General features: G+C 56.0%; 5 protein-coding genes across 5 annotated transcripts; 2 read left to right on the forward strand and 3 right to left on the reverse strand.

The window, feature by feature from the left end:
- Positions 1–2,372: 2,372 nt before the first annotated feature.
- Positions 2,373–3,863, reverse strand: MYCTH_2125192 (uncharacterized protein; the record flags this gene model as incomplete). The annotated part of the gene is made up of 4 exons (XM_003661426.1): positions 2,373–2,536; positions 2,668–2,825; positions 3,533–3,615; positions 3,735–3,863. The coding sequence occupies 4 exons, from the start codon at positions 3,861–3,863 to the stop codon at positions 2,373–2,375; spliced, it is 534 nt and encodes a 177-aa protein (XP_003661474.1).
- Positions 3,864–9,820: 5,957 nt separating this feature from the next.
- Positions 9,821–12,611, reverse strand: MYCTH_2300922 (uncharacterized protein). Its single transcript, XM_003661427.1, has 2 exons — positions 11,629–12,611; positions 9,821–11,540 (listed from the first exon to the last, which is right to left on the reverse strand). Exons 1-2 carry the CDS (start codon positions 12,233–12,235, stop codon positions 10,012–10,014), a joined length of 2,136 nt encoding a protein of 711 aa, XP_003661475.1. The 5' UTR covers positions 12,236–12,611; the 3' UTR covers positions 9,821–10,011.
- A 971-nt stretch (positions 12,612–13,582) lies between these two features.
- On the forward strand, positions 13,583–14,830 carry MYCTH_2300923 (uncharacterized protein). The gene is made up of 2 exons (XM_003661428.1): positions 13,583–13,737; positions 13,887–14,830. Exons 1-2 carry the CDS (start codon positions 13,678–13,680, stop codon positions 14,754–14,756), a joined length of 930 nt encoding a protein of 309 aa, XP_003661476.1. The 5' UTR covers positions 13,583–13,677; the 3' UTR covers positions 14,757–14,830.
- Positions 14,831–14,845: 15 nt separating this feature from the next.
- MYCTH_2300924 (uncharacterized protein) lies at positions 14,846–16,075 on the reverse strand. The gene is made up of 3 exons (XM_003661429.1): positions 15,480–16,075; positions 14,924–15,382; positions 14,846–14,867 (listed from the first exon to the last, which is right to left on the reverse strand). Exons 1-2 carry the CDS (start codon positions 15,947–15,949, stop codon positions 14,992–14,994), a joined length of 861 nt encoding a protein of 286 aa, XP_003661477.1. The 5' UTR covers positions 15,950–16,075; the 3' UTR covers positions 14,846–14,867; positions 14,924–14,991.
- A 2,936-nt stretch (positions 16,076–19,011) lies between these two features.
- On the forward strand, positions 19,012–22,854 carry MYCTH_2300931 (uncharacterized protein). The gene is made up of 6 exons (XM_003661430.1): positions 19,012–19,354; positions 19,495–20,404; positions 20,456–20,650; positions 20,709–21,666; positions 21,735–21,896; positions 22,002–22,854. Exons 1-6 carry the CDS (start codon positions 19,131–19,133, stop codon positions 22,724–22,726), a joined length of 3,174 nt encoding a protein of 1,057 aa, XP_003661478.1. The 5' UTR covers positions 19,012–19,130; the 3' UTR covers positions 22,727–22,854.
- The last annotated feature ends 3,043 nt before the right edge of the window (positions 22,855–25,897 follow it).

Below are 25,897 nucleotides of genomic sequence, written 5' to 3' on the forward strand. Positions count from 1 at the left end.
CGACGTCGAATCGAACGACCACTCGGTTGCGAGTGTGGTGGCACGGCAGCCCCATACGCATCCATACATGCGACATGAGCGTGCACGGCAAATAAAAATAAAAATAAAAAAATAAAAGTAAAAAAAAAAAATATAAAATAAAATAAAATAAAGCGGTGCAAAACGCCTTGGTTCTCGAGTCATGGCCGTCAGCCGGCAGTCAGCCTCGAGCGCCGCGATGCATGCATGTCTCTCTCCCTGTCTCTTCTACCACTACCGTCAAACGTCGACGTCCTGAAGCCTGTGGGAGGCGACGGTCACACCACGGCAGGTGTACCGCAGTAGACCTCGGCTCGTTGAATGGGCTGCTTGCTGCCTCCTGCACGGCCAGCACAACCTGGCTATGATTGGGCCAGGAGAAAATGACTGAATGGCATCTCCGGATTGGAAACGCCTCTCCAAAAGCACGCACCTTGCCGTAACATGCACGCAGAGTGTCGGGTTAGTAATGTACAGAGTACTGATTTTTACAACTCGTCATGGTTCACATACCTTGACAGTGTTCTCCATTTTCTGTGTGTTTTTCTACGTGCAATCCGTTGAATGAACGGACCAGAAACGGCACGAGACGCGGTGTCACGATGGTCGATCAACAACGTCCGGCCTACTCCCGGGCTTCCGCAGTGTCGAGTACGGAGTACTGCGGGCCTCCTAGCAGTGCGGTGTCAATTCTGTAGGACCTCCCAGATATCGCTCGGTCACAAGAAGCGGCCTTGAGGGGGGCGCGCGTGCAGGGTCGAGGTAGGTCTGCGGTTCAACAAATAAATTGCTCTGCAGGCTGGGAATGGGAAAGAAGGCGGGTCGGTGTTGCTAAAAAAGGACTCGGCAACAGGTGATGGTGTGCCGGGTGACCAAAACACCTCAGTTGTGACTGCCTGCCTGTCGCCGCCGCTCTTGCCCTCTCAGAGACTGCACTCCATGCCCTCTCACTACCAAAGTCGAATTTGCTTTGCTGCTGGTGCTGGAGGCGCGTTCGGTTTCTCTGTTCTGCTGCTCTACCTTCTCAGTTCTCCCGAGTTCATATCTGCCGTCCTCATCATTCATGGCATACAGCCAGCGTTGGAACTGAACTGAATGGATGACGATTCATTGCGAGATTGTACTGTACAGAGGACCCAGCGCCGTTCAGAGATTAGTTTGTAGCGTATGCACGAAGCTTGTCGTCCCTCCTCCCTGCACTTCGCAACGCCTCATCAACTAGACCGGCAGGCGCTTCATGCTCCTGGTCGCCAGGAAACATTCCGGGCGGTCCTTGGCTGCTTGTGGCGACGCTAGTGGCTGCTTGGCCTCCGGGATGGAGGGTGGGTAGGCGGGTCCGGTCACACCAGGATTTAAACTTCCCACTCCGTTCTTTGCTGGTCCATTTCAGGTCAAGCCCACCCGGCTGTTACCGGTGGCTGTCCGTTGCAATTGCAACTGTCTGAGCTTGTTGGCCGCGTGGGCGGACGTTGCAATCGCGATCGCATCGGGCAAAGTCAGGGGACCGGCTTGCGGAGGATTTTTTTGCGAGATCTGCCCAGGGAGGGCGCTTGCGGATGTGACCTCTGCTCCCGCAACTCTTATCGCTATCATTGAACCCTCGTCTACAAGCATCCTCGGACCTGGGGAGACCGGGAGAAGAGCAGGACACTTTTCACAGGACAGGGGCAGCTGACCGTGCGCGCGCCACGACCAAGGGCGCATGCCACATTCCTTGGGCGTCGCTGGAGCAACGGTCGCTTCGGCGCCAATCGTCAGCCAGCTGTTGTGGGCAAATAACATTCTGGGCATAACTCGTTTGCCGTGCCGGACCTCTGTTTTAGTCACAGTTTCTCCAGGTTCCGGGAAAGAGGAGAAAAGATCCTGCGCGCTACCGGAAGTTTTATTAAATACGCAGCATCGCTTTATTAAGGCGATGGGGCGGAGACTTGATTGGCACGCATGGAACTGGGATATCGCGCCCTGTACGGAGTACAGTTCCTCTTGTGGAAGGGTTGGCGTGGTTGCTCAGCTGTCCCGCTGGCAGGGAAGATCGGCTCCCAAACGCAATCTTCAAGCGTACATGTAGTGTACTGTATGTGCATACAAGGCAGAGAATCTCCTCTGCTAGAGTAGCTTCGATTGTTGAATTCCCTCCCGATCGATGGCAACCCTTCTATTCATTTCTCCCTTGGACTTCATTCAGTCAGGCTCGCGGCCGTCGCGCGGCCACGAACTCGCTGCGTCCTCTCAGCCAATTTATTAAGGCTATATTAGCTGGCTAATATAGCAGCGACCGCTGATACTTCGCGCTTCCCTGGTCCCCGCCCTCCCTTTCCTCAGTCCACCATGGGACCTGAAAGATAGGCTGCTCATTACGAAGGGTTTCTCTCATCACCGATGGTGGCGATATGACACCTATTCAGAATAATCCACGTCAAGTTGACGTTGGTGTCATTTTGCAGGAACTGCTCCTTGATGTAGGCACACTTTTTCGCGGCCTCCCGTTTGAGCCAAGAATGCGAGTGCGGGTTGGCGACTGGTGGGCCTTTTGCTAGTACTTGCCGTAGTGTATGAGTGTATGTACGGAGCACTGTACTGTGTAGGTGGAGGGAGGGACGGTCTGGGCTCCGCAGTATCCAGCGGAGAAACAGGGAACACTGTCCCCACCTCGCAAGGGTGCCCGCAATGCTTGTCCATCGAGAGGTTTCTCCTGCTGCGAAGTCGACTCTTCATAGTTCTCAACACACAGCAGGACGCCCTGCCCGATCCCGTAACTCGACAGCAGACGGAGATGCTGCGATGGGCCGTACCGTGCCGTGCCGTGGCTAGAAGTGGTATCGAGCAGAATTTTAGTAGTCGCACGTGATACCGGAGTTTACGCACACAATACGCAAGTATTCCGGGTAGCGAGCAGCGCCATGCAGCAACTCTCCACCCCATTTTCACAAGCTTTGCAGGCTCAACCTGGATCACCAGATTGCAGATATGAGTGTGGCCCGTCTTATGGTGGCGATGGATATTGAGCGTCTGCTAAGAAACAATTGATATTAGTGCCCGTCTCTGGAGTCGCAGAGAAGGAGACTGGCTGCAGCCCTACCCAGATACCCGACGGCCTACTAACTGTACGGAATAGAGCAGTTTCCTGGAACACCGACTGCCTGGAGTGGTCAATATACCTGCTACAGACTGCATACAGCCAATCCTGGGTCAAGATGTCTCTGCACTGTTGGAAAGACGGAGAGACAGATGAACGCTTCTCGAACCCTACTTGTGAATGCATAGTGTAGGCTGCATCTTACGAGTCGACTTGATACTGCTCAAACCCAGGGTGGTCGAAGAGGAGTCCAGTTATGAACTCCAATCAGGGCCTCGTGCACGGGATAATTCTTGCCATTACAAAGGGAAATCCGCGGTGCAGTGTTGCAGCAATGCTCAACTGTTTCTCATTCCATACTTGATAACCTAATGTTAGGTGCATACTCCGTACTTACCAGTAAGGTACTGTACACAAGTTTACGGGGATACTCCGTACAGCACAAGCACCCCGCAACTGGACAGCCCTGATGTCTTTCCCGGGACAGCCGGCCGAGACATGGCTTTTGCCTGACCCGGGGACTGGCGAGCATCAGCAATCAACAACGGATTGCAAGCCACCCATGGGCTGTCGGTATGCGTTTTTTTTTTCTTTATATTTAATTTTCAGTCACGCTCATCGATTTCTCTGCTCCACACACGAGCCCAAATAGTCTCTCATCGTGAACATTGACCCGCTCTCCCCAGGCGTCCGGGGCTCCGGGAAGCTGGTGCTCCCCCAGCGCGGGCACAACGTTACTTGCGAAGTGCCAGTGGGTGCGGGAAGGCATCGGCGCCATGCAAAACTTCCTCGCGGGATGGCACCCTGCCAATGGAATCCGGGGGGTGGGAATCTGCCGCAGGCTATATGTACACAGTTCGCATAACCAATGAGCAAGGCGCATTGATGACGGAGCTAAAGACTTTAGCCTGGAAGGGCCGATTCGGCTGCGCTGTCAATTTCCCGGCCAATGGCAACCGCCAATTACTCAGCTGGAAAAACAAGGTGCGGCTGCGTGGGTTTGTGGCGCACCTTCCCCCTTGTCCGCTTTCTGTCTTCCTCATCGGCCGGCCGCCCGCACGCTCTTCGCAATCCGTTATCCAATTGGACTCGTCCACCTCGCTTAGCGCCGCCTTTCCTCTCCCCCCACCTCCCTCCCGAAAGGTTCAATGTTTGCCGAGAGCCACCGACCATGGAGGAGTGAATACAACTCCTCCGTAGTGTAGTGCTCCTTTGGACACGATTGTACCGCGTACGAGTCCGCGCCTGAGCATCGCGGAAATAGCGTCGAGGCAAGGTTTCGAGACGACGAGGTGACGGGGTAACCCTTCCGGCAAGCCACAGCGCCATTCCTCTCCTGCGCTAGCTCACCTTTGCATGGTTTGCCCGCGCTTCCGACGGAGTTCGTCCCAACTCCCTGCCAGATCCTTGTTCGCGTTCCTGAAAGCTGACCAACCTGACTATACTCTTTTTGTTTGCGAGCAGAGGCTCGAACGAACGTGCCAAGATGGCCACACCGAAGCCCATCTGAGAGAAAGAGCCGATGAAGACGGGCCGGCGAGGTGAGTGGAGCGAACTGATTTGGGTGATTGTTATTTTGAGGAGATTGTGCGGCTACGAAAAATCGCCGAGAATGGGATTGGGCTGGCTTTTCCACGAATTGGGGTGGGCGAGCGAGCTCTCTATTTCCGCAAGTCTGTCTGTGTCCGCAGGTTGACAAAATTAGGCTCAATGCTGGTACCATGGGCTTGGTCGACTGCGAAGTCTGACTGAGAGGATGGTGCGACCAAAGGAGCGGCTCTTGTCTCTTTACAAAAAGACACTACGGATTAACTTCACTAACACCTGCGTACGGAGTACGGAGTAGTGTACCGAGACCCTGCGGAGTGCCGGAAATGAGACGATGATGACAAAGGAACTTTCGATAAGCAACAAGTACGCAGTTCCCTACTACGTACCGAGGAACTTCGTTTCTCCGTAATGTTGTGAAAGTGCAGTTCCCACGAGTGTACGGACGTACTTGGTACGGAGTACCCGAGTTCCTCTAGTTATACGGTACGGATATCACATCACACCAGCAATCCACAGACGGCGCCTTGTCAGGTTCCACAGGCAGTACAGACATACACTACACTACACTACTCCGTACACACATGCATCCGTTTTACAGGGAAATCCGTACTGACTGCGACATGGGTTTCCACGGTTTCCCCACCGTAAGGAAGAAGTTCTTTTTCGAGTTTGTTAGACAATACAGCCAGGTGCCCTGCTCGAGAGGATGTCGCTTAGAGTAACGTTAAGCCGATCGTGGAGAGATAATTTCGGCACTGATCCGAGACCAGAAAAGGCTGCCTTCGAGATCTCCCCGCTGCCGTTGAAACGCTGTCATGGCAGGGGATATTCGGGACAGTATTCGAACTACACTAGTTTCCAGAAAGAGAACGAATCTGCACCAAACGGCGAACGAGCACTCGCGTGCTGGTCGTTCAAGGTGAAACGTTGCAAGGTTCGAAACGCCTCAAATACTCGAAACACTTGAGACACTCGAAACACTGGTGGACGATGGTGAAGAAGAGGGAAAGAGGCGGGGCCTGGCCTTCACACTGTTCCCCTACACTAGTGTGTTGGTTCCTCAAGGCGCCCCTTGCCCTTCTTTAGTACTGCGCATCTTCCTTTTCCGGAGCAGGGTGCAACGCTATGCCCAACCCTTGCCGAAAACAAACCTCGACAGCATTGCAGCGCCGGCGAGACAAAACTGTTCCGGCGCCACGCTCCACCTACATAGTACACGACATCGGTGTCTTTGTACACTGCACCGCTCTGGGCAGTTCCCTCAGCCCTGGAAGACATGCGGACCAGCTAAACTTGGGCCGCGACGGATCCTAATTCAATTCCCGTGAGTCAGGGTTCGCATAACCAATCCTTTCCCTCATGTGCAACAGTCCCAATCCCTATTTTGAAGCAAACTCCGAGAAGAGATTGGCCTTCACGACAAGAGGGGAGAAGAGTAACTAGAGAAAAAGGGGACTCGGGGCCATAAAGGTCAAGTCCACAAGTTTGCCGCACACGGGCCGAATGTACCCGTGAAGTCAAGGCCCAGGTTCCCTCGAGACGCTTGCGGAACCTTCTGGTTCTGTTGTGGCGCGCAAGCAGACTCCAGTCCAGTTATGGAAGGCCCCCGGACTCTGGTACCGGTCAAATATCAGAGAAGAACGAAAGGGGAGGGACAAGAGGGATCGGACGAGGACGAAGTTGAAGGTTCTCGGACATCGAGGGCTTTTTCGGCCTATTCGCGCCGAGTGAGGCTCCCAAGACCAGGAGCCGCCACCTACATGGCCACCCAACTCGGCGAACTCAGTACAGATTACAGATTACACTGCTATCGACCAGGTACACTACTCAGTGGACCAAGGGTTTTTGCACCTCGAGTACAGCTTCCTTTCCTGCTCTGTGTGATCAAGAAAGAGATCGTCGGTGTATATGCACACTTACATACTGGTACATATATGTACTGTATGTATGCACATACAGGCGAACTGTCGCCCACGCAAGTACGGACGTACAGACATACATTGTCCGATCTGTGTGGAGAGCGTCGCAACCCCGTCGGGTACCACCTGAAGATGCTACAGCGCCCTTCCCACCCCTTACACTACCTACACTACCGTTCCCTCCTGCCAGGCCCTGTCCCGTGTTTGCCGCCAGGGCTTGCTCCCGAGATCGAGAACCCGAATCCCGCAACCGCTGGCAATTTTGTGAGCGGCCTGCAAGCGAAGCCCGAAGACAGGCGCGTCATCGTTCATTTCTATCCCCCTCCACTTACACCTTCACCGACAGCTCACGGTACCTTATTCAGGAAGGCATTACCAGCAAGCGTAGACTAGGATCGACGGCACAGCAACCCGATAGCTCTCGGGGGGAATTGGCCGATTCGGGACATGCGCAGGCCTGTTGTGTGGTCGTTCCATGTCCTTCACTACCCCTCCCAGAGCGCTCCCCTCCCCCCCTCCCCCCAGCAGACTCGGTTTCCATAATTAACAATGCATCACATTAGGAGACAGGGTACGCACGGAACACAGAAGTTCTCTCATGAGAGGCGACGATGAGGCAGGGGGCTAGGGAAAGGGTTACTACTATGGGTGCGAGGTGGGATACTACTTGTACGTATGTACAGTACATTGCTGCGTACAGACACACGCAGTAGTGCACTGCCAAGTACACGCAGTATTCGTGCTTGGTATGCCTTCTCCGTACGCAGCACCCTACGCAGCACCCTACGCAGTAACGCAGTACACACTACCTACTAGGGCACATGAATGCGAGCAAGGTCCCGCTCCGATGCGCCCGCCCCCCTCCCCCCCCCCCCTCCTCCTCCTCTCCTCTCACGCCCCCCACCTCTCCGCCCCTTCCGTCCGTTTCCCCGTCGCGCCAATACCACTCTATCTCCCTTCCACCCTGCCTTTTCCCTCTCCTGGAGTTCGTGGGGCCACAGAGGGCGAGGCAAGAACAGCAGGCGGCCTGGGCCTGGGTAAGTGGGGAGCCGGCCGCCAAAACGGAGCAGCACGCCTCCTGGCGCATGCCAGGCTGATCGAAAGAGGACCAAACAAGGGTGGGAGGGGCGGATGAAGAAGCGTGATTGATGATGAGATCCTCATAGCTCAGGACGCGAGCTCTTCCGCGAGCTATATGTGCTCGCAGTCCCCTAGAGCAAGAGGATTCATCGGGCGGCTGTGGCGAGTGGGCGGGGGGAAGTTTGGGAGCGGCTGCGTAGGTGGCTCAGGGCGAATGGAACGGTGGCGGTGGGTGTGTGGGTGGATGGGTGGTAGCATTGCATACGTACTCTTCTGTCCCGTGGCGGACTACTACATGGACGTGGTGTACGTACTACGCAGAATGTATGTACAGGAGATAGACTTTTTTGTGCTGGGCGCACTGCTGCCGGAAGGTTAAGTCTGGTGGCCCGACTGGGCCGGGCTCACTGGCCGGCTGTCTCTCGCCCCCATCCGGAGCACCTCTTTGGTATACGAGTGGGTTTGGATCGGCCCAGGACCGGCTCGCCACCCATCCACTCGAAGGGATTGGACCAACCAAAGACCAAAGCGGCTAATGCGGTGACTTGCAGCTCCGGCATAGAAAAATCGTCGGCGCTGCATCAAGGCGAGGTGGCGGATGGTGTACGTAGATATGGTTGCGTGTACGTACAGGTACTCTGTACTCTAGCTAAAGTGAGGCAAAATCATCCCCCCGGGGGGGGGGGGGGCTGGCTGGCTATCTGCTTGCTGATCAGAAGGTCTAGAAGTGGGCAGTTTTGTTGAGAGAGAACATCAAGTTTCCGGGATGGTAACAGACGCCAGATCAGCCAGCGGAAACGAAGTGGCACGAGTCGGGTATGTATGTACGTCCGTACTAGTATGTACATGCTAGTACGGACGTACATACATACCCGAACGTGCGTGATCTCAACCCCCTTGAACAGGGGACTGAGCTTCAGAAGATGGTAGGCCCCTCCCTCCAACAAAGTCAGTCACAACAATGATCACAACAACGGAGAGCACGGGAAGGTTCTAATGACTGCCACGACGGAGAACCACGGAGCCGTGCTCCAAGAGAAGAAGGTGAATGGGGGGGTAGAGGAGAACATACGGAGGCAAAAGCAGCTGCCTCGGATCCCGGGCCTCTGGCTGACCATCCAAGTCCGGGGACGGGGGACCATGGTGTTGTCACCTGTGGAACCACATCGACGCCCATTGTGATATAATCCGTACTCACCCTCATCCTGCCAGCAACCACAGTGACGGCAGTCACAGCAGCAGTGGCCCAGCTTGTCTTCAGTTGCCGGAACCGAAGACCGTTGAATGCGACCCCTTTCTCTTTCTCCCTTCCCCCCCAAGAGCTCCCCCGAGTGCAGGACAAAAGAGCAGTAAAAGGGAAAAGGGTTTGCATACCTTTCTTTCTTTGCCTATACTTTGTATATCAATACATATATCCATATAAGTGACCAAGGAAAATAAAACGATAAAATCGTGAGCCCAAGGAATGACAGTACAGGGAGCCGCAACCGTCGAGTACATAACGTTGTGTGCCCGGGCCCTGCAGCTCCCCCTGCGTCCCCGTCCGTCCGTCCGTGTCTCTCTCTGCAGGGCACCAGAGACATACATACACACATACATGCACACAGAAATTCATACATCCAGACATCCATACCCACCGTTGTGTCGGCACAAGCATCCTGCGATGCACCATGGTTCGCCCGTCATGCATGCTCAAGCTGTTGCCGTAACTTTCCTCCCTGCCTAGCTCCCTTCTCTCTCTCTCTCTCTCTCTCTCTCTCTCTCTCTCTCTATATATATATATATGTATCCGAGTTAGGTGACAAGTATGCAGGGGCACGTCCGCCCAGCAGGCGGCACAGCAGCAGCAGCCCCCAGGGGTCGCAGCACGCTCCTTCCAGGCGAGGGGCAAGGGAACCAGGGCCGAGATATATGTACTCGTTGCGGTAACGGACGACCAGGAGAGAGATGGCCACGATTGGAAGCCACTCGCTCCGTCCGATCCCGGATGCGAGAGCTTTTTTGGGGATGGGGAGGCTGGGGGTTTTGACAGATCTCATCGCGCCGTTGCTAGTGGGCGGGAGACGAGGGAAAAAAAAAAAAAGTTGGCGAACGTTTGGGATGGAGCAGACTGGCGTGCCTGGTTCAGTTCAGTTGACAAATCCAATGACTGCTGTGATGGAGAAGCGCAATGTACCCGATGTGCCTTGAACGAATTATCCGATAGCTGGGGTAGCTGAAATCTCCGCCCCTCGACCTCATTCAAATTCATTGCGTATCAGAGTGTATGTATGTATGTACAACCGTTTGCTGTCTAGCGGCGCTAAAGAAGAAGTCAGTTCATACAAGTGACAGAAGGATCTGAAATCACAGAAACCCGCTCAGTCCTCAGTCCTCGTCCTCCCCAAAGAGGAGATGTTCCTCGTCATTCAGAGCAAGCAGCACAAACTGCCTCACCCACTCCTCGTGAGCCGGGGCTAGCTCGCCGTCCCATCCCATGTCCCACGCATCCGCGAGATCGTGGTTGCGACGCTGCCCACGCGCGCCCCGGTCCGCCCTAATATTGTTATGTTGCCGATGCCCAGGAGCTGCGGCGGCGGCGCCACCGCCTCGTCGTCGGCCCCTTCGTGCTGCCGCGGCCCCACCTGCATCTGCGCCTGCACCCCGAGCGGCTTGTTGGTGTTGGTGTTGCTGTTGTTGTTGTTGTCGGAGTCGTCCCCCACCTCGTGCTGCGGGCTGGTTCCGTGCAGCTCCTGGCTCTCTCAAGGCTGCTCCTCTCTGGGCTCCTCTTCCTGCTGCCGCCGCTGCCGGTGCCGGCTGTCTCCCATCCGGTCCGCCGCGTCCAGGGACCGCCGGTGGGTCGGCAGCTATCCGAAGGACAAGAGGACCCTCCCGCGCGATCCCGACGACCTCCCCCCCGCCGTTGGCGTGACCTCCTTGAGCTGGCGCCGCGGCGGCCCCATTCCTGTCAGCGTGCGCTTCTTCCCTGGGCCGTCCTCTCTCGGGGATGACCTCCCGGGCGTGAGCCATCGCAGGGGCTCCTCGAGCTGGGTGGGCGGGCCCCCAAGCAACACGCTCAAATCCCGGAACATCAGCACCATCTCCCTCCCCTAGCTCCCACAGACGCATATAGCAGGGCTCGGACCTCGCTGCGGTTGGCGGCGTGTTGAAGTGCCGGTACGGGTTGGCGGGGTCGAGCCGGGTAGAGCAGAGGTAACAGAAGTGTGTTCCACAGCGGCTGCAGAGCATATGATTACAGCCCTGGATCTTCTGCGCCGGCACTCCGCACTTGGGGCACGGCGTCGTGTGTAGCCTGATGTATTCCAGCGAGGCCAGCTCCGCGGCCGCGAGGCGCTCCTCGCGGCTGCCGGGGCAGAAGTTCAACTCTCCGTGCCACGACTGGAGGCAGCGGGCACAGAAGGCAAAGCTGCATTCCTCGCAAATAGCAAGGCGCTCGCGCGTCTTTGGCTTGTCCTCGCCCTCGGGGGAATCCTTGTCGTCTTCCTCTTCGCCCTCGCTGGCCGACTTGTCGGACGCTTCGGGCAGCTCTAGGCCCTGGGGTTTCTTGTGCTTCTTGGACCTCGCGGCGCCGTTGCACCACTTTCGTGGGCAGTAGACAGTGCTCCTGTCAGACTCGAGCTCGATCTTGTACTTGAGCATCAGATAGCGTTTGACCACGTCCTGGTCCAGGGGAATCTGCAACAGTTCGCTGGGGTGGATGAAGGTCCTGACTCTCTTGCGCTTGCTGCCAGGCGAGGCGGCCTTCGCGCGGTCCTTTGCGCAGTTGGGTTCCAGACAGATCACTGCCGCGATGTCCCCTTCTCTGATGGCGGCATTGTAGAAGCCCTGTAGGCAGTCGACACAGAAGACGTGGCCGCAATCCAACATTCGATGGCAGACAGAGCCCTTCTTGGGTTCTAGTCCCTTGTTAGCGAACACGCACAGTAAGTAGGTCACAGAGAAGAGCCCGTGTTGGCCCGCCCGTTCCTCGGGGCAGCAACATACCGAGACACACCCCGCATCCGAAAGTCTCGTTATCGAATGCCGCCTTTCTCGCGCTGATATCATGGCCCAGGATAGCTGTCCGGTATCTCGAATCCAGCTCGAGGGAGCCCCGTCCGTCCACGAGCCCAAACGCGTCGGCGGCGGCCTGCTGCACATGGTCGATGTATGTGAAACCAACGATGCCCCGGCCCAGCTCCTCCCAGAGGCGCGACGCATCATCCTCCAACCGCTTGATCGTCTCGACTGGGATCCATGACGGGCTGGTCGAGACCCTGACCTGCGGTGGTTGCTCGGCAGGGTAGTTGGGCCCTAGCGTGATCTCCAAGCGCACCGGGGGCAGGTACGCAAGCTCGTGGGAATCGACGGCGACGGCGCCTTGCTGGTTCGATCCGGCAGCGGCATCACTCGGCGCCCCGTTGGGGGCTTGTGATAGCGCATCGTCGTCGGCGCTCGCGCGAAAGAAAACGTTCACGGGCTTCGACGGATTGACCGGGACCTCGAGAGCGATGCCATAGGGATCGTCTGGATGCATCTGCTGTATCTCGGGATAGATAGCAGCGAGAGTGATGAGCTCGGCGTCCCGCGGATCGTCGAGGTCGTCGGCCATTTCCGTGGTGAGATTGTCCCGCCGCCCGTTCGCCTCCAGAAATTCCGCAGTCCGCGGCTACCTGCGCCCGCTATCCCAACGCAGCGACCCGAGAACCAAGGTCGACGGCTTCTTGCGCATATGCTTCCCCATGCGGTTCTCTTTTGAAGGATTTTCGATTCCCTGCAATCGCCGACAGCTACCTCCGTATAGGCGCTCGCCCCAGGCTCCGTGGAGATTTGTTAGACAGGCCTAGTTGCTAAATTGCAGTCATGGTGACATGTCGAATTGACGGTAGCTTGAAGTCCGAGGGGCAAAACACATCCTCATCCTTTTTGAAAGTTTCGGTTTTTGAGAACGGGCTCATCGGTGACCCGGAGTCATGGGTATAAAGACACTAAAAACTAATCGAGGACTCGTTTCGGCCAGTGCAGAATGGCGGGGTTGCCACACGCGTAGCTGCATAGCGCGATCTGTGCCTCCTTGTATGTATGTATGTAGTCCGTACAACATACAGTACTATACGGGACACGCATTCCATAGAGCGGATTACACTAGAACTGCCCATTCTGCGAACCTGAGAACCAAGGTCACATACCACGTTCTTGATTTGAGATTTCCACAAATACATCGTTCGCACGTTGGCCTTCTGTCTGACTTAGAACGCCAAGTAACCGTCTCTAAAAGCGCTTAGGGTCTAGAAGCTGCGCAAGTACCCTACAAGTATGCTTTGTATGTACATACATACATACATACCTACGTCCATCAGGTATGTACCTAAGTCAGGTCGCTTGAGGGCCTTCCATACTTGGGAGAAGCGGATGCAATTACCCACATGATAATAGAGGCACCTACAGACCGCCCACAATTGTGTAGTTTTGGCAAGCTTCGTCACTCAGCACTCCTTTATTCTCTTCTTTAATGAATTATATGAAGAACTATCAGTCAAGTAACCCAGTGCATTGTGTGAGATCAATACGATATGCAGTGAAAGGTGCATTTACCGACTTAGCGCATCACGCGGGAATGGGTGGAGTACTACGGATACCGCTACGAGTTGGAGGTACAGTAGTTACCCCGGGGGGAAGGGGTTGGCGGTTTGGGGGTTTGGCCTCTGCCGATTGGCCAACTTCTGCCAAGGCCGGCCTTTCTGCCGTTCACATTTCAACGGCGAAGGGCAGCTGCTTGAAACAAACTTCGGCCCCTAACGACGGCGCACGCAAACTCGCGGTAACCACTTACCCGGCCAGGCCAACTGATATGAGGGCTTGAAAGAGCCAAACCAACGATGCAGCGAACCAACAAGCAGCGCTGCTGATAAAACGATCAGAAAGAGCCTCGACCTCTCTCCTTTTTTTCTAGAGCCGTGCGCATACTTCTTGCTGCTCGCAACCAACAACAACAGTACAGAACACAACAAAATAGCAGAGTTCCGAGAAACAGTGCAGAAGAGAGTTGCCACCATGGCCGCCGACGACGATATAACCCCTTTAGCCTCCCTCTCCCTCACCCACGTGTACTATGTGAGTCTTCCCTTGCTCATCCACATATACCCCCCCCTTCCCTCCCCCTCCCTCCTTCAACGAGAAGGAAGAATAAAACAAAGAGAGCACGGAATCAAGACGGGCTGACAGAGGGGGGGATTGACTCTTATTTGGACCGCAATCCCCAGAACCCGACGGACCCGCTCTCCACCGCCTCCGCCTTCCTCTCCCTGCTGCCGCAGGCGCTGTGCGTCGTCTACGCGACGCTGCTCTGGTCGACGCGCGAGGCCGAGGTGCTGCTCATGTTCCTGGGCCAGCTGGCCTGCGAGGCCATCAACTTCGCCCTCAAGCGCCTGATCAAGGAGGAGCGGCCGCCCCGGCTCGGCGTCGGCAAGGGCTACGGCATGCCCAGCTCGCACGCGCAGTTCGCCGCCTTCTGGGCCGTCGCCCTCGCCCTGTTCCTGTGCGTGCGGCATCGCCCGGCGAGGCTGGGCCCCCCGCGGCGGCCGCCGCGGCTCCGGCTCGGAGGGCGCGCCGTCGTGCCGCCTGGTAAGGGAGACCGGGCGGCGGCGACTGTCGCGGACGGGAACAGGAACGGGAACGGGAACGGGGACGCGGAGCCGAGATTGAGCGACGTGCACCGGGCCTACGTTAGCGGGGGGCTCGCGGCGGCCAGCCGGTCGATCGAGGCGTACTCGCACTCGCATTGGACGATGGCCCAGCGCGTCGTGGTGAGCGCCGGTGCGCTGCTCGTTGCCGGCCTGGTGGCGTGGAGCCGAGTGTATCTGGGGTACCACACCGTGAGGCAGGTGGTGGCCGGCTCCGCGGCCGGCGCGGGGTGTGCGGCCGCCTGGTTTGCGGTGACGTATCTGATGAGGGAAACGGGAATGGTCGCTTGGGCTCTTGAGCTGCCGCCGGCGAGGTGGTTCCGGATGAGAGACCTGGTGGTCGAGGAAGATTTGTGCCAGGCTGGGTGGGAAAAGTGGCAAGAGAAGCGGCAGCTGGCGCTGGAGAGGGAGCAAAGCAGGGAGAGGGTGAGAGAGAAGAAGGGGCAGTGAGGATCCCGGTTAGAGCAGGTGGGAAACCATTTGTGAATGGGTTGGCATGAGGGCTCAAATGCAAGTAATCTATTTACTCTCTCTAATCGATGCAAATAGTTTCGACCGTTCCTGATAAAGCACATTACAACTCAGCTCTACTTTTTATCAACATTTGAAGCACTGACTCGTCCAAATAAACCGCTGCTGTCTCATCGGCTTGCCCCGGAACCACAAGTAGCACGGTTTCGACATCTTACCGGTGATACACACCGGGATTGTCATACCGATACCCGGCACTACCATTCGGGTAACTCCCGAGCGGAATGTCATTGCCGGCGCCATACGGTGACTTGGTCGAGCCGTTGCCCAACCCGCCATACCCGCCGCCGCTGCCCACCCGGGTCTGCTCGGTCGCATAGCTATTGCGCAGATCCTCCGGGGTAGAGTGCTGGGGCAGCGCGTTGGGATCCGGAATGCCGTCCACCGGTGCAGTGCGCTTCCGGCCGAGGCCGAACCAGTTAAAGCGCTTGCGGCGGCCGTAGCCCTCGGTGTAGTTGTTGGCCGGGGACGGGCCGAAGCGCGCCTCCTTACGGCGGTGGCGAACGAGGGCCAGGCTAACGAACGGAGTGATGGCGAACAAGATGCTATCGTCAACTCACATGTCAGCCTACGAGAGGTATTCTCGTCGAGGGAAGGGAAAGAGGGCCGGGGGGAGGGGGAAGGGAGGAAATGAGGACGTACACTGCAACGATCGATACTGCCAAACATGCCGACTCCATCTTGCAAGCCGTCCTCAAACTAGGCAGCGCCGTAAACCCGCCGCTGCCGTTATCCACCACATTGGTATTCGCATCTCCTTTGCCATACACCGTGTCGACCTCCCCGTTACAAGACGACGCCCCGCCGCGGTTCGCAGTAGCAATGTAAATGAAGCCGCCGATGAAGGCCACATCGAGGACCATCGTGATGAATGACGGGAATGAGCGGCCGGGTACGCAGCAGAGCATGAGCAGGGCAAGGATAGTGTAGAGGACACCAACGCCAGAGATGCCTGCGACCGCCCGTGCCCAAGTAGGGATGTGCATATTATGGTTGGTAAGAGTCGCGAGAAAGTAGGAGAAGAGCGCGAGCACGATCGCGGCGCAGCAGAACTGAATGGCTCGCAAGAGGAACATCAAGCCCCGAAGGGCAATGCCTTTGGCCGCGCCCATGGCGTTGACGATGCTTTTTTCTTTTGGTCGGTGTTTCGAGGGAACGAGGTAATGATCGCAGAGCGATTGGACGCTTTAGGACGTGGGGTGTTTCTTCACAGGTCGATGATGGTTTCGAGGTTCCGGTGCCGCAGATTCGGCATCTCAGGGCAGGCAGGTGACCGATTCAGAGAAGGGAAGAATTTCAGAGGCAAGTTTTGGGTATTTGCACGACAAGTGACCACCCGCCGGCAACAAGGACTGAAATTCTAAAATGAAACACGGCCACATGGAGAGGTGGAAGGTCCAGAGTACCGGCCAAGCCCTCGAGGTTGCGGCCTGTTGCATCGCTGTGTCAATCGGCCGGTCAGTGGCCATCCAAGACCGGCAGAGGCCCCAGCTTCGGAAGGCCCATCGAGCTCCTCTACCTGCCCTTGTTTCTTTGCTCAAATCCAATCATGTGCCGTCTTGCCACAAAGGCCAAGCTGATCCCGCTGATCTCGTCCCCGAAACAACAACCGTCTCCGTTGCGTTGCCCCGGCCCATGACGAATCTTTCCTCTTTGTCGTTGTCTTGGGTTGATCGAAGCCCCATCATGACGCAAGCCCCGTTGCCACTTCAGGTCTGCATTTTTTTTTCGTAACCACAATTGGAGCGGGAAGAAACGTGGCAGTGCACCGCCATTGTGGCGCAGTTTCAACGACAACGTCACCGCGTACTCGGTACGGATTACAATATACCTCGTTGAGTTGCATTGCCGTCTTGCGGTCCTTTTCAACCGATCGGCTAAAATAACACTTATTTTCTGTTCTGTACTGATTTCGCTGATACACAAGTGCCCAGCACAAGTTGATCTGCCCTTAATGGGATTTTATAGACAGACCGTCATATGTCTTGTTGACGCAACAGTGTCAAGGTCGTTAAGCGATGGACAGCAGACTAAAATTTTTTGACATACGTTGTGCCATAGAGATGAATACTCGGTAATATAGAAAGCGGGGTAGTCGGTTTGATAGTAATTTGCTTATAGCTTATTGAACCGGTAGGTTTAGCAGAAACGGACATCTACTGCCTCTGCTAAGTTGCTAGAGAGTCTAGGTTATACTGGCATCTAGTAGTATTCCACCTTAGGTACCTCAAGGTAGTTGCATCTCTGCAAGTGATGTAACTTAAGAGTGATAAAACCCAACCCATTCTACTTGCCGATTTTTGGGGAACCAGCAGGCAGTTCCGCTCCTGCCATCACAAGTCTTTCAACGCCGACGTACCTGTTAAGTGGCCAAGTGATACGTAATACCTTCCATAAGGACTTCATAGACTGGTTTCACCTCTCAGGACAACCCAAAAGAGAATAAACTGGCAAGATCTCTCTGTTGCAATGGCAACTTAGCAGATCCTCGGATCGGATCCCGTTTTCCGGGGCTCAATTCCTTGAGGGATGTCTTAGTTGTGTCCAACTCCTCTTATAACTCAATATCATGCGCTATGTTACAGGTTCCATTTTCATATCAAAAACAGTTCCCCCCTGGCGGCCCGTTTGATGGGTAGCAGAGGCACGGAAATTAAAAAAAAAAAAAAAAAGTGTGTGCCACGATACTAAGAAGATAGTCCTGCTCTTGTCCAGTTTCGGAAGGAATGAATATATCCTGTTTTGGAAGCAATCTCTTCCTTTCGCGGCATTCTTTTGACTCGGGTTGGCTCCCTCTTCTCGCTAGCTCGCAATACTGCTTCCTCCGCCTAACTTATTTGTAAGGAAGCATTGCTCTCCTTTACCAGCCCACTCAGACGACCGATGTCATCCACTTCGCTTACAAGTATACAGCGTTGGACAGGAGCACTCGATCAGTTGGCATTGAAGTCCGAGAAGGGCACTCGAAAGGTATACAAGCACTTGGTTCTTTCTCATTTCCTATTGCTAAGATAGGCTTTTTTTTTCTCGACCCGGAGCGACTACTCGATCTGCAACTGTTTTGTTGTCTAGCAATTTTTTGCAAGACAGCTTACCACAGCCCTGGGCCGACTATCTGACCGACGAGTCTGGTTAAAGTTGGACTAACGAAGCAAGTGGGTGGAGATTCAATTTTTCGAAATCCCAATTATCCGCCAAAATCGCTGATGGTCTAGTATCCGTAACATCGCAATTACGTTACTGAGCTCGGCGTCTAAGGTTCTGCCATCTGAGTCAACCATTTCAATGCTTAAGACATGTTTTGAACTGCGGCACTCCGATCCACGGGCGTGGAGCAGCGGGATACCACGTGGGATCGGCACATGGGTGCCGAAAGTGCCAAGGCGTCTGCTAGACCTGGGTTCGGATGATCGGCGGACCAGAGCAGAGGAGAAAACCCTCTTGTGCTGCATACAGACATGAGAAGACACGCAATGGTTGCCGGTGAACTCGCCGGGTCTCTGCATTCTGGCCCAGCTCACATCTCCATCCGAACTAATAAAAAAGAAAAGGAGAACGCAAATTTGGGCGGACGTTAACTAACCGCATCAGCCCAACAAACTCCATTGACGTGGCTCGTGTAATAGTACTGTACTACAGTAGTTGTGCCAGCGTTCAATAGTGACAAGGCTTGGGTGGGGTTCCCGCCAATGCCAAGCTACTTGTCAGGTCCCATAAGGCACGAAATTGGCGAGATGCGGCTAGAAGGCAAGGAGGGGATCGATAAGCCGCTCAAAGCCAATCAGACAAACGCGAGTTCCGGACGAGGCGGCCCTTGGCGTTCCTTGAACCCGGTCGAATTGAGCGAGACCCTGCAAGAATACGAGTGACAGACGAACGAACATGCAGATACGCAGTGACACCCAGTTCAGCTCTCTTCCGGGGGGGGGGGGGGGGTTCAGCGATTGTGTGAAAGGGAAAAAAGAAAAAAAAAGGTCAAAACCGCATTGCCGCCCAACATGCCCTCCCTGGAGAGCAGCTCGCGATAGCCCTGACTCGGCCGGACCTTGGACCATCTAGGTCGTGTACTCTCACTTCTTGTGGTTTCACGCTGCTCTGTCCATTCGCTTCTCCCGCGCTCAAGAAGTCAATCACTTCGAGCTGTCCTGCTCTGATCACCCACAAACCGCCAGGGACCAAGGATCGCGTCTCCGGGTTCCGGTTCACTCGTTTTACATTTCCCACGCGGATCACTTGTACATACGACGCGTGACCTCGGCCAGAAGTCTAGATGGTGTGAAATCCGCGGCCAAGATGAGAACGAAAGCAACTCTCCTTACCGGTCTGCTGTCGCTCGCGGCCCAGACTGGCAGGGCCGATCCGACATGGCCCGCAGCTACCGACCACATGGAGGAGATCGTCTTCCAGCTTCAGGGGTTCAAAGGGAGCCTGTTCAACGACATCATCACGCCCTGCAACAACGAAGCTGCCGGTCCTGGACGCATCACGGCGAGCGAATGGCTGCGTGTGGGATTCCAGTATGTGCTGTCTTATTCTTTAGGGTTCCATTTTGTGGGGAGATAGGGGAACGAAGGAAGGATGGGCTGCAGTCAGGCGCAGTTACAAGATTTTTTTTTTTTTTTTTTTTTTTTTTGTGAGCGCTAACCCTTTGAGCCAGTGACATGGCACCGCACAACCGCTACTTTGGCACAGGTGGACTTGACGGCTCGCTGCAATTCGAGCTGAACAATGGCGAGAACACGGGCCCCGGCCACCGCACTACGCTCGAGTTCCTTGCCAACTACTTGTCTTCCAGGTCAAGCCTCGCCGACCTGATCGCCGCTGGAGTATACGCCTCGGTTCGCTCCTGCGGCGGCCCCATAGTTCCCCTGAGACTGGGCCGCAAAGATGCCATCACGGCCGGCAGCGCGGGTGTTCCGCAGCCCCAGAACTCGGTCGTTACTTTCAGGCAGCAGTTTGACCGGATGGGATTCACCCCCACCGAGATGATCCAGCTGGTCGCCTGCGGCCATACCCTCGGCGCTGTTCACAGCACCGAGTTTCCTCAGATCGTCCCCGCCAACGTCGGCCAAATTCCCTTCGATACGACCAACGCCACGTTCGACAACAGGGTGGCCACCGAGTACGTGTCCGGGAACACCCAGAACCCTCTTGTCGTTGGCGCTTCCATTGGTGTCGGCCGTAATTCGGACTTCAAGGTTTACAACTCGGACCAGAACGTGACCATCACCACCCTGACCGATCCTGATGTCTTCCGCGACACCTGCCGGGTCGTGCTCCAGAAAATGATCGATGTTGTTCCCGCCGGTGTCACCCTTACCGACCCCATCGCGCCGTATGCCGTCAAGCCGGTCGACATGCAGCTGACCCTGAACTCGGGCGGCACCACCTTCCTCTTGACAGGACACATTCGAGTCCGGACCACGGAGCTGCCGGCGAGCTCCATCAAGAACGTTGTCCTCACCTGGAAGGACCGGAACGGCGGGAACGACTGCGGCTCCTCCAGCACTTGCTCCACGACCTCCACGTTGCAGGGCGTCGCTACCGGATTTGACGACACCTTTGGAGTACGTAGGATGCCCGACTTGGTTTGGCGTGCTTCTTGCTGACCGTCTTAGTTCTTCCCGATTGAGGCTACCATTCCGGTTGCGTCCGGTATCTCGTCCTTCACTCTCGTCCTGAACCTCAATGACGGTTCGAGCAGGACATACGATAACAATGGCAACTCGTACCCCATGTCTGATGCCGTTATCCTGCAGAAGCCACAGAGCTGCCTGCTCCAAGGGCCCGGGGCACTCACTGTCTCTGCTCTTGTTCGTTTTGCTCTCCTCTTGACGGCAAGTTGTGCAGCGAGTACTGACCAAGATACAGCTCCGCAACGACCTCAGCAACCTCCCAGTTAATCTCGTGGTCTCGTATCTAACTCCTCGCAACACCCCCGACGACAACCCAGTTCCGGCCCTGAACGAAGCTACCGTGCAGATGACGAAGGGCGACTGCGTTGGCCCGTACACTTTCTATTCAGGCAGTTTCACCATTCCCGGCGGGCTTAGCTACAATGCCAGGATCAGCGTAACCGCTGGTTCGAATGTCACCGCCTACACTGATGACTTCAACAAGGCGAGCGATCTCAGCGGTACTTGCGGCACCTTCACCGGTGGCGCCACCTGTTCCGATGTTACACCACCGAGTACTTCCTCCGTGACATCGTCGACTTCCACGTCCTCCAGCTCTGCTAGCGTTACCAGCACCACGTCCGGTTCCAGCAGCTCGACCGCCAGCACGACCGCCAGCACTACCGCCTCCCCGACCCCTGCTGTCAAGCCTACGGTCGGTGGTTACGTTTTTGTCAGTTGCTGGACCGAAGGAACGGGCGTGCGGGCGCTCAGCGGGGCTACTTTCGCCTACGATGAGATGACACTCGAATCCTGCATGGCCAACTGCACCGGCTTCGATTACTGGGCCACCGAGTACGGCAGGGAATGCTACTGTGGCAATAGCCTCCATCCCAGCAGCAGTGAGGCCCCGGTTGAGGAGTGCAACATGGTGTGTGGCGGTGATCCGACCGAATTTTGCGGCGCCGGAAACCGCCTCGAGCTGTATTCGACCACCGCCACCCGTACCACGTCTGCCACTCCCACCCCGACGGGCACGCTGGCTGTCAAGCCGACTGTGGGCGACTACACCTTTGTCGGATGCCAGACGGAGGCGGCCACCGGCAGAGCTCTTAGCGGGAAGGAGGTATACGCTGACGACTCGATGACGCTTGAGAAGTGTGCGACGTACTGCGCCGGCTTCACTTACTTCGGCACCGAGTACGGCCGCGAATGTGAGTGGTGGCCTTGACCCCCCGAGCGCAACGGCCCGCCCCGGACAGAGTGGCTGACATGTTTGCAGGCTTCTGCGGTAACAGCCTCAACGCCGGCAGCGTTCCGGCTCCCGAGGCCGAGTGCGACATGGTGTGCGCAGGTGACCCGTTCGAGTACTGCGGCGCCGGAAACCGCCTCGAGCTCTACCGACTCTCGAGCGTATCCTCCACGGCGGGCCCGTCCTCGGAAGGTGAGACGACTTGAATTACCTTTGGCTTGAGCATGAAGAGAACGACACATAAGTCCCTCAACGGATTCCTAACCTTCGCTGTTTTCTTGGGGAAAAAAAAAAAAGCCGCCACGACCAGCACAACAACAGGCCCCGCCACCTCGACCACGATTCCCTCGCGGGCCCCGACCGTCTCTCCCTTCACCCACGTCGGCTGCTGGACCGAAGGCGCTGGCGTCCGCGCCCTCGCTGCCAAGACGTACGCTTCGGCCGACAACATGACCCTCGAGAACTGCGCCGCCTTTTGCACCGGCTACAGGTACTTTGGCACCGAGTACGCCGCCGAGTGTTACTGCGGCAATGCCCTCGCCGCGACGTCCTCCAACGCCTCGCTCGCCGACTGCTCCATGCCCTGCTCGGGCGACCCGGCCCAGTACTGCGGCGGGCCCAACCGTCTGGAGCTGTACGAAGACCCTACCGTCCCGCCGGCGCCCACGGCACAGCCGACCCAACCCGCCACCGTCACGGCCACCGCGACCGGCGCGGGCGGCAGCACCACATGGACGTGGCACGGGTGCATGACGGAGGCGACGGGCGTGCGGGCGCTCGGGAAGGCTAGCACCGCGTCGGACGAGCTGACGCTGGAGGCGTGCGCGGCCTTTTGCGAGGGCCACGCTTTCTTCGGGGCCGAGTACGGGCGGGAGTGCTACTGTGGCGATGAGTTCGCCGAGGGTGCCGTCGAGGCGCCCGAGCAGGCGGACTGCTCGATGCCGTGCGCCGGAGACGCGACCCAGCTGTGCGGCGACGGCAACCGGCTGAGCGTGTACGCCAAGGCGGAGCCGGCAGCGTGAGCGGTCCGTTCGGACCTGGTTCTTTGTATATCGTCGCCGAACACGCGTCTTCTTGTATGTACACACACACTGGGGCGGCTTACTATAGTGAGACAAGGAGTGGAGAGTATTGCGAGCGTCTGTGGTACAATACATGCGCGGCATGTTGGGGAGGTGGGTAATACATAATACGGATACAGGACAAGATGCCACTGGTGGGAAAGCATTTTGTTTCCTCGTACGGATACGGACGGTTAACTACTACAGCAGCTGTCTATGCGACACGACCTGCATGGGAAGCAAGAGTCTCATGAGGTCTGGGCGACGTCGTGTTCTCTTCATTCATTTTCAAATTTCTTCTTCCCCGCTTGGTTGAAACCACTCTCCCGCCTCCAAACCAAAACTTTTTTTCTTTTCCTTCACTGGGTGTTGGCTGCCAGTGGTCGAGACACTGGGGCATGTGAACGGAGGCCCTAGTGTGAGGGCCTGAAAGTGGGGATTTTCAATCTCCGGGCTCTGGGCCGGAGAGGAAACGAGACGGAGGATGACCGTACTGTGTGTGTATGATCACACTCAGGGATAACCATGACAGCACGAGCAACTCCAGAATCACGGGCTCAGCTTGAAACGAAGTCAAGCAGAGAATGTCAGCAGTACTTGGACAATGAGGAATGTACAGTACGGAATACAAGGTTGACGTGGAATTGCCACTAGTCCCTAACTAGCGTTTACTTGAACATACGCCTTGCGGGGTCTCGATTCTTCATAGGCCGCGCCGTGACTGCACTTACACTAGAACGCAGAGCACATCAGTCCCCAACAAGCCCACAAAAACCTAGCTTCAACCTGGAGCCGCCAGTTTCGGTCGAGATCGGGGCTTACACTACTGCGTACACTAGACCTGCGGGGAACCGAAGCCCCTCAATGTCTCCATCCGCCAAGTTTTTCTGGGGAGGGGGGCCAAGCCTCTCAAAAGGCAGGTTCCCTGAAACATTCGAATCCACGCACCGGGGCCCCGGATTTTACCGCAACTGGACGGCCAGCTCGATGGTGGAACCTCGAATGCGTTTTCTGTGTCTTTGTACTTCAAGTTGGTGTAAAGATACCTACATACACACTCTACGCTCCTCTGGCGTAATTGGATAGCCCGTGCTTCCCTTCAGCGTGCTGTGCTTCGATCGAAAGATCAGGGAGGAAGGAACCGCAGCACTCGTGCCTTATCAGGAACTGCGAAAGACCCACCGTCCTGCTATGATTCGATGAGAGTCCCTTCCTCAGGAATGGCCTTGGCGGCTGGTGGTACGAGGAAGGTGCGGAGTACTTTCCGTATTACATAGTATACTGCGCACAAACACGCTATTTCTTCATGAACTTGCGATAGGGCAGAAGAGCGGGGAGGCGTGTAATGGGGAATAATCCTCCGTCGAGAACGAATGAAGCTAGAATGAAAAAGAAAAACAAAGACGAAGAAAAAAAATCGAACTGTCATCGCACGCCAAGGGCGGAAACGCTGACGGCAACTGTTGTATGTACTGTACCTACATACTGCTAAGCGAGGCCTTAGCGTGATCAAGAACCCTTACGGAGGAGGCCAAGCAGCCGCACGATAGTATTGGCCCTCCTCTCTTTGATCTCCTTGGGACAAATATTGCGAGTAGCGTACGCACCTATGTACACACACAGTGTACTGCGTGACGGCCCCGTGGATACCCGCGTGACAGCCAGAGACTTCACCGGGGGGTGTCTGTCACCTTTGATCACACACCTTCGCACTTGGCGTACATACCTCACACCCCTCTTAGTTGGGGGATGTGGTAATGCTTGCTGATGACGACAACCGTTAAAGCCACCAGCTGTTCTAGATATGCAAGTGTTCGCTGCCCTTCCATCCAACCCCTTCCGACCACGAGAAAGTCGGGCAGTCAAGCTCGACGACTGAATTGTAACTCTTCAGAGCTTGACCGGTGAATCACGAAATCACCACAGATAGTCGACACTCACCACTCTGGTGTACCTTTGGACAATGTATGTACCCCGTATTGTAGCTTGCCCCGTACTTTTCGAACGCTTTCCACTAGCATGCTGCCTAGATCCCGTTCATATCCGCACCTACGCAGTACATACAGAAACAAACAAACCCAGTACCGATTACATGCAGCTTCAGCTCTTAACGCCGGGCTGACCAATCCAATCGCTCCCGAGCCGACCTTACCGACCCAGCCTGGACTCCCGACTCCGACGGCCGGGAAAGGACGGAGCGCCCACTGCTGGCCTAGTCCTCCACTAATGCACTCCGTATGTAGTATGCGGGGCCAGTCCTACTAGTGTCCGCTAATGTACATCCCAAGCTGGAGCCAATCGCGAGCGCAACCGCTCCTTGGAATTGGGATAGGCGGGGGAGGCGGCGGTGTGTTGGTGGGCTTGGAGAGTATCAAGAATGAACCTAGGAGGGCCTGCTCTGTATACAATTGGTGTAAAGACTTGAGCATATCAAAGAAATTTGATTGTGGGCACGGAGGTATGTATTGTCCCTTTTACAGTGGGCAACCAGAAACGGCAGATCCCGTTATTATCTGGGGAAAAGGCGCAAGCACAAACCCAACAGGGCCTGATTCTTGGTAACTACAGATAGATACGACTACAACAACGGCTGCTCGGGACCAATTTCATGATCCCGTCTTCACGTCTCCCGTGCTGTGTGCCTGGCCGTATACGGACACAGAACAAATCAGAACAAACCAAACAGCGGGGATTGGCAATTATCGGCGAGCAATGTGGAATGCGCGTCGTCTTTGCGGAGCTGCGGCCGGCACTGAAGGGGGAAGGTGGGGGGGTGGGAAGTGGGGACTTGAGTTGGAGCTTGTCGAGGCTTTCATAGACTATGTAAGCAGCCCCACTCAACGCCAAGGCGACTCTTTAGAATGCTCGTGAATGACTCGAAAACGCGAAGAGGTTTGACTCGTCGCGACACGAGCGGCTTTTGTTCACATGACCAAGGACGCAAGGACCGGTAAGAATACATATGCTAGGCGTAGTAGAATAACCAGTATCCTCTCTGTCTGTTAAAGAATGGCTTCAAGAGATGGGGCAGTCGAGGGGTGCGCTCAAATTTGCCAGTTCCGTGCTATCACCGCTCGGGCCAGAGAGCAACGCCGGAGAAAAATACAACCAGGACGGCCAGGGTTCGGGGAA

The sequence above is a fragment of the Thermothelomyces thermophilus genome, chromosome 2 (assembly GCF_000226095.1).
Source record: "Thermothelomyces thermophilus ATCC 42464 chromosome 2, complete sequence".
NCBI classification, from domain to species: Eukaryota; Fungi; Ascomycota; class Sordariomycetes; order Sordariales; family Chaetomiaceae; genus Thermothelomyces; species Thermothelomyces thermophilus.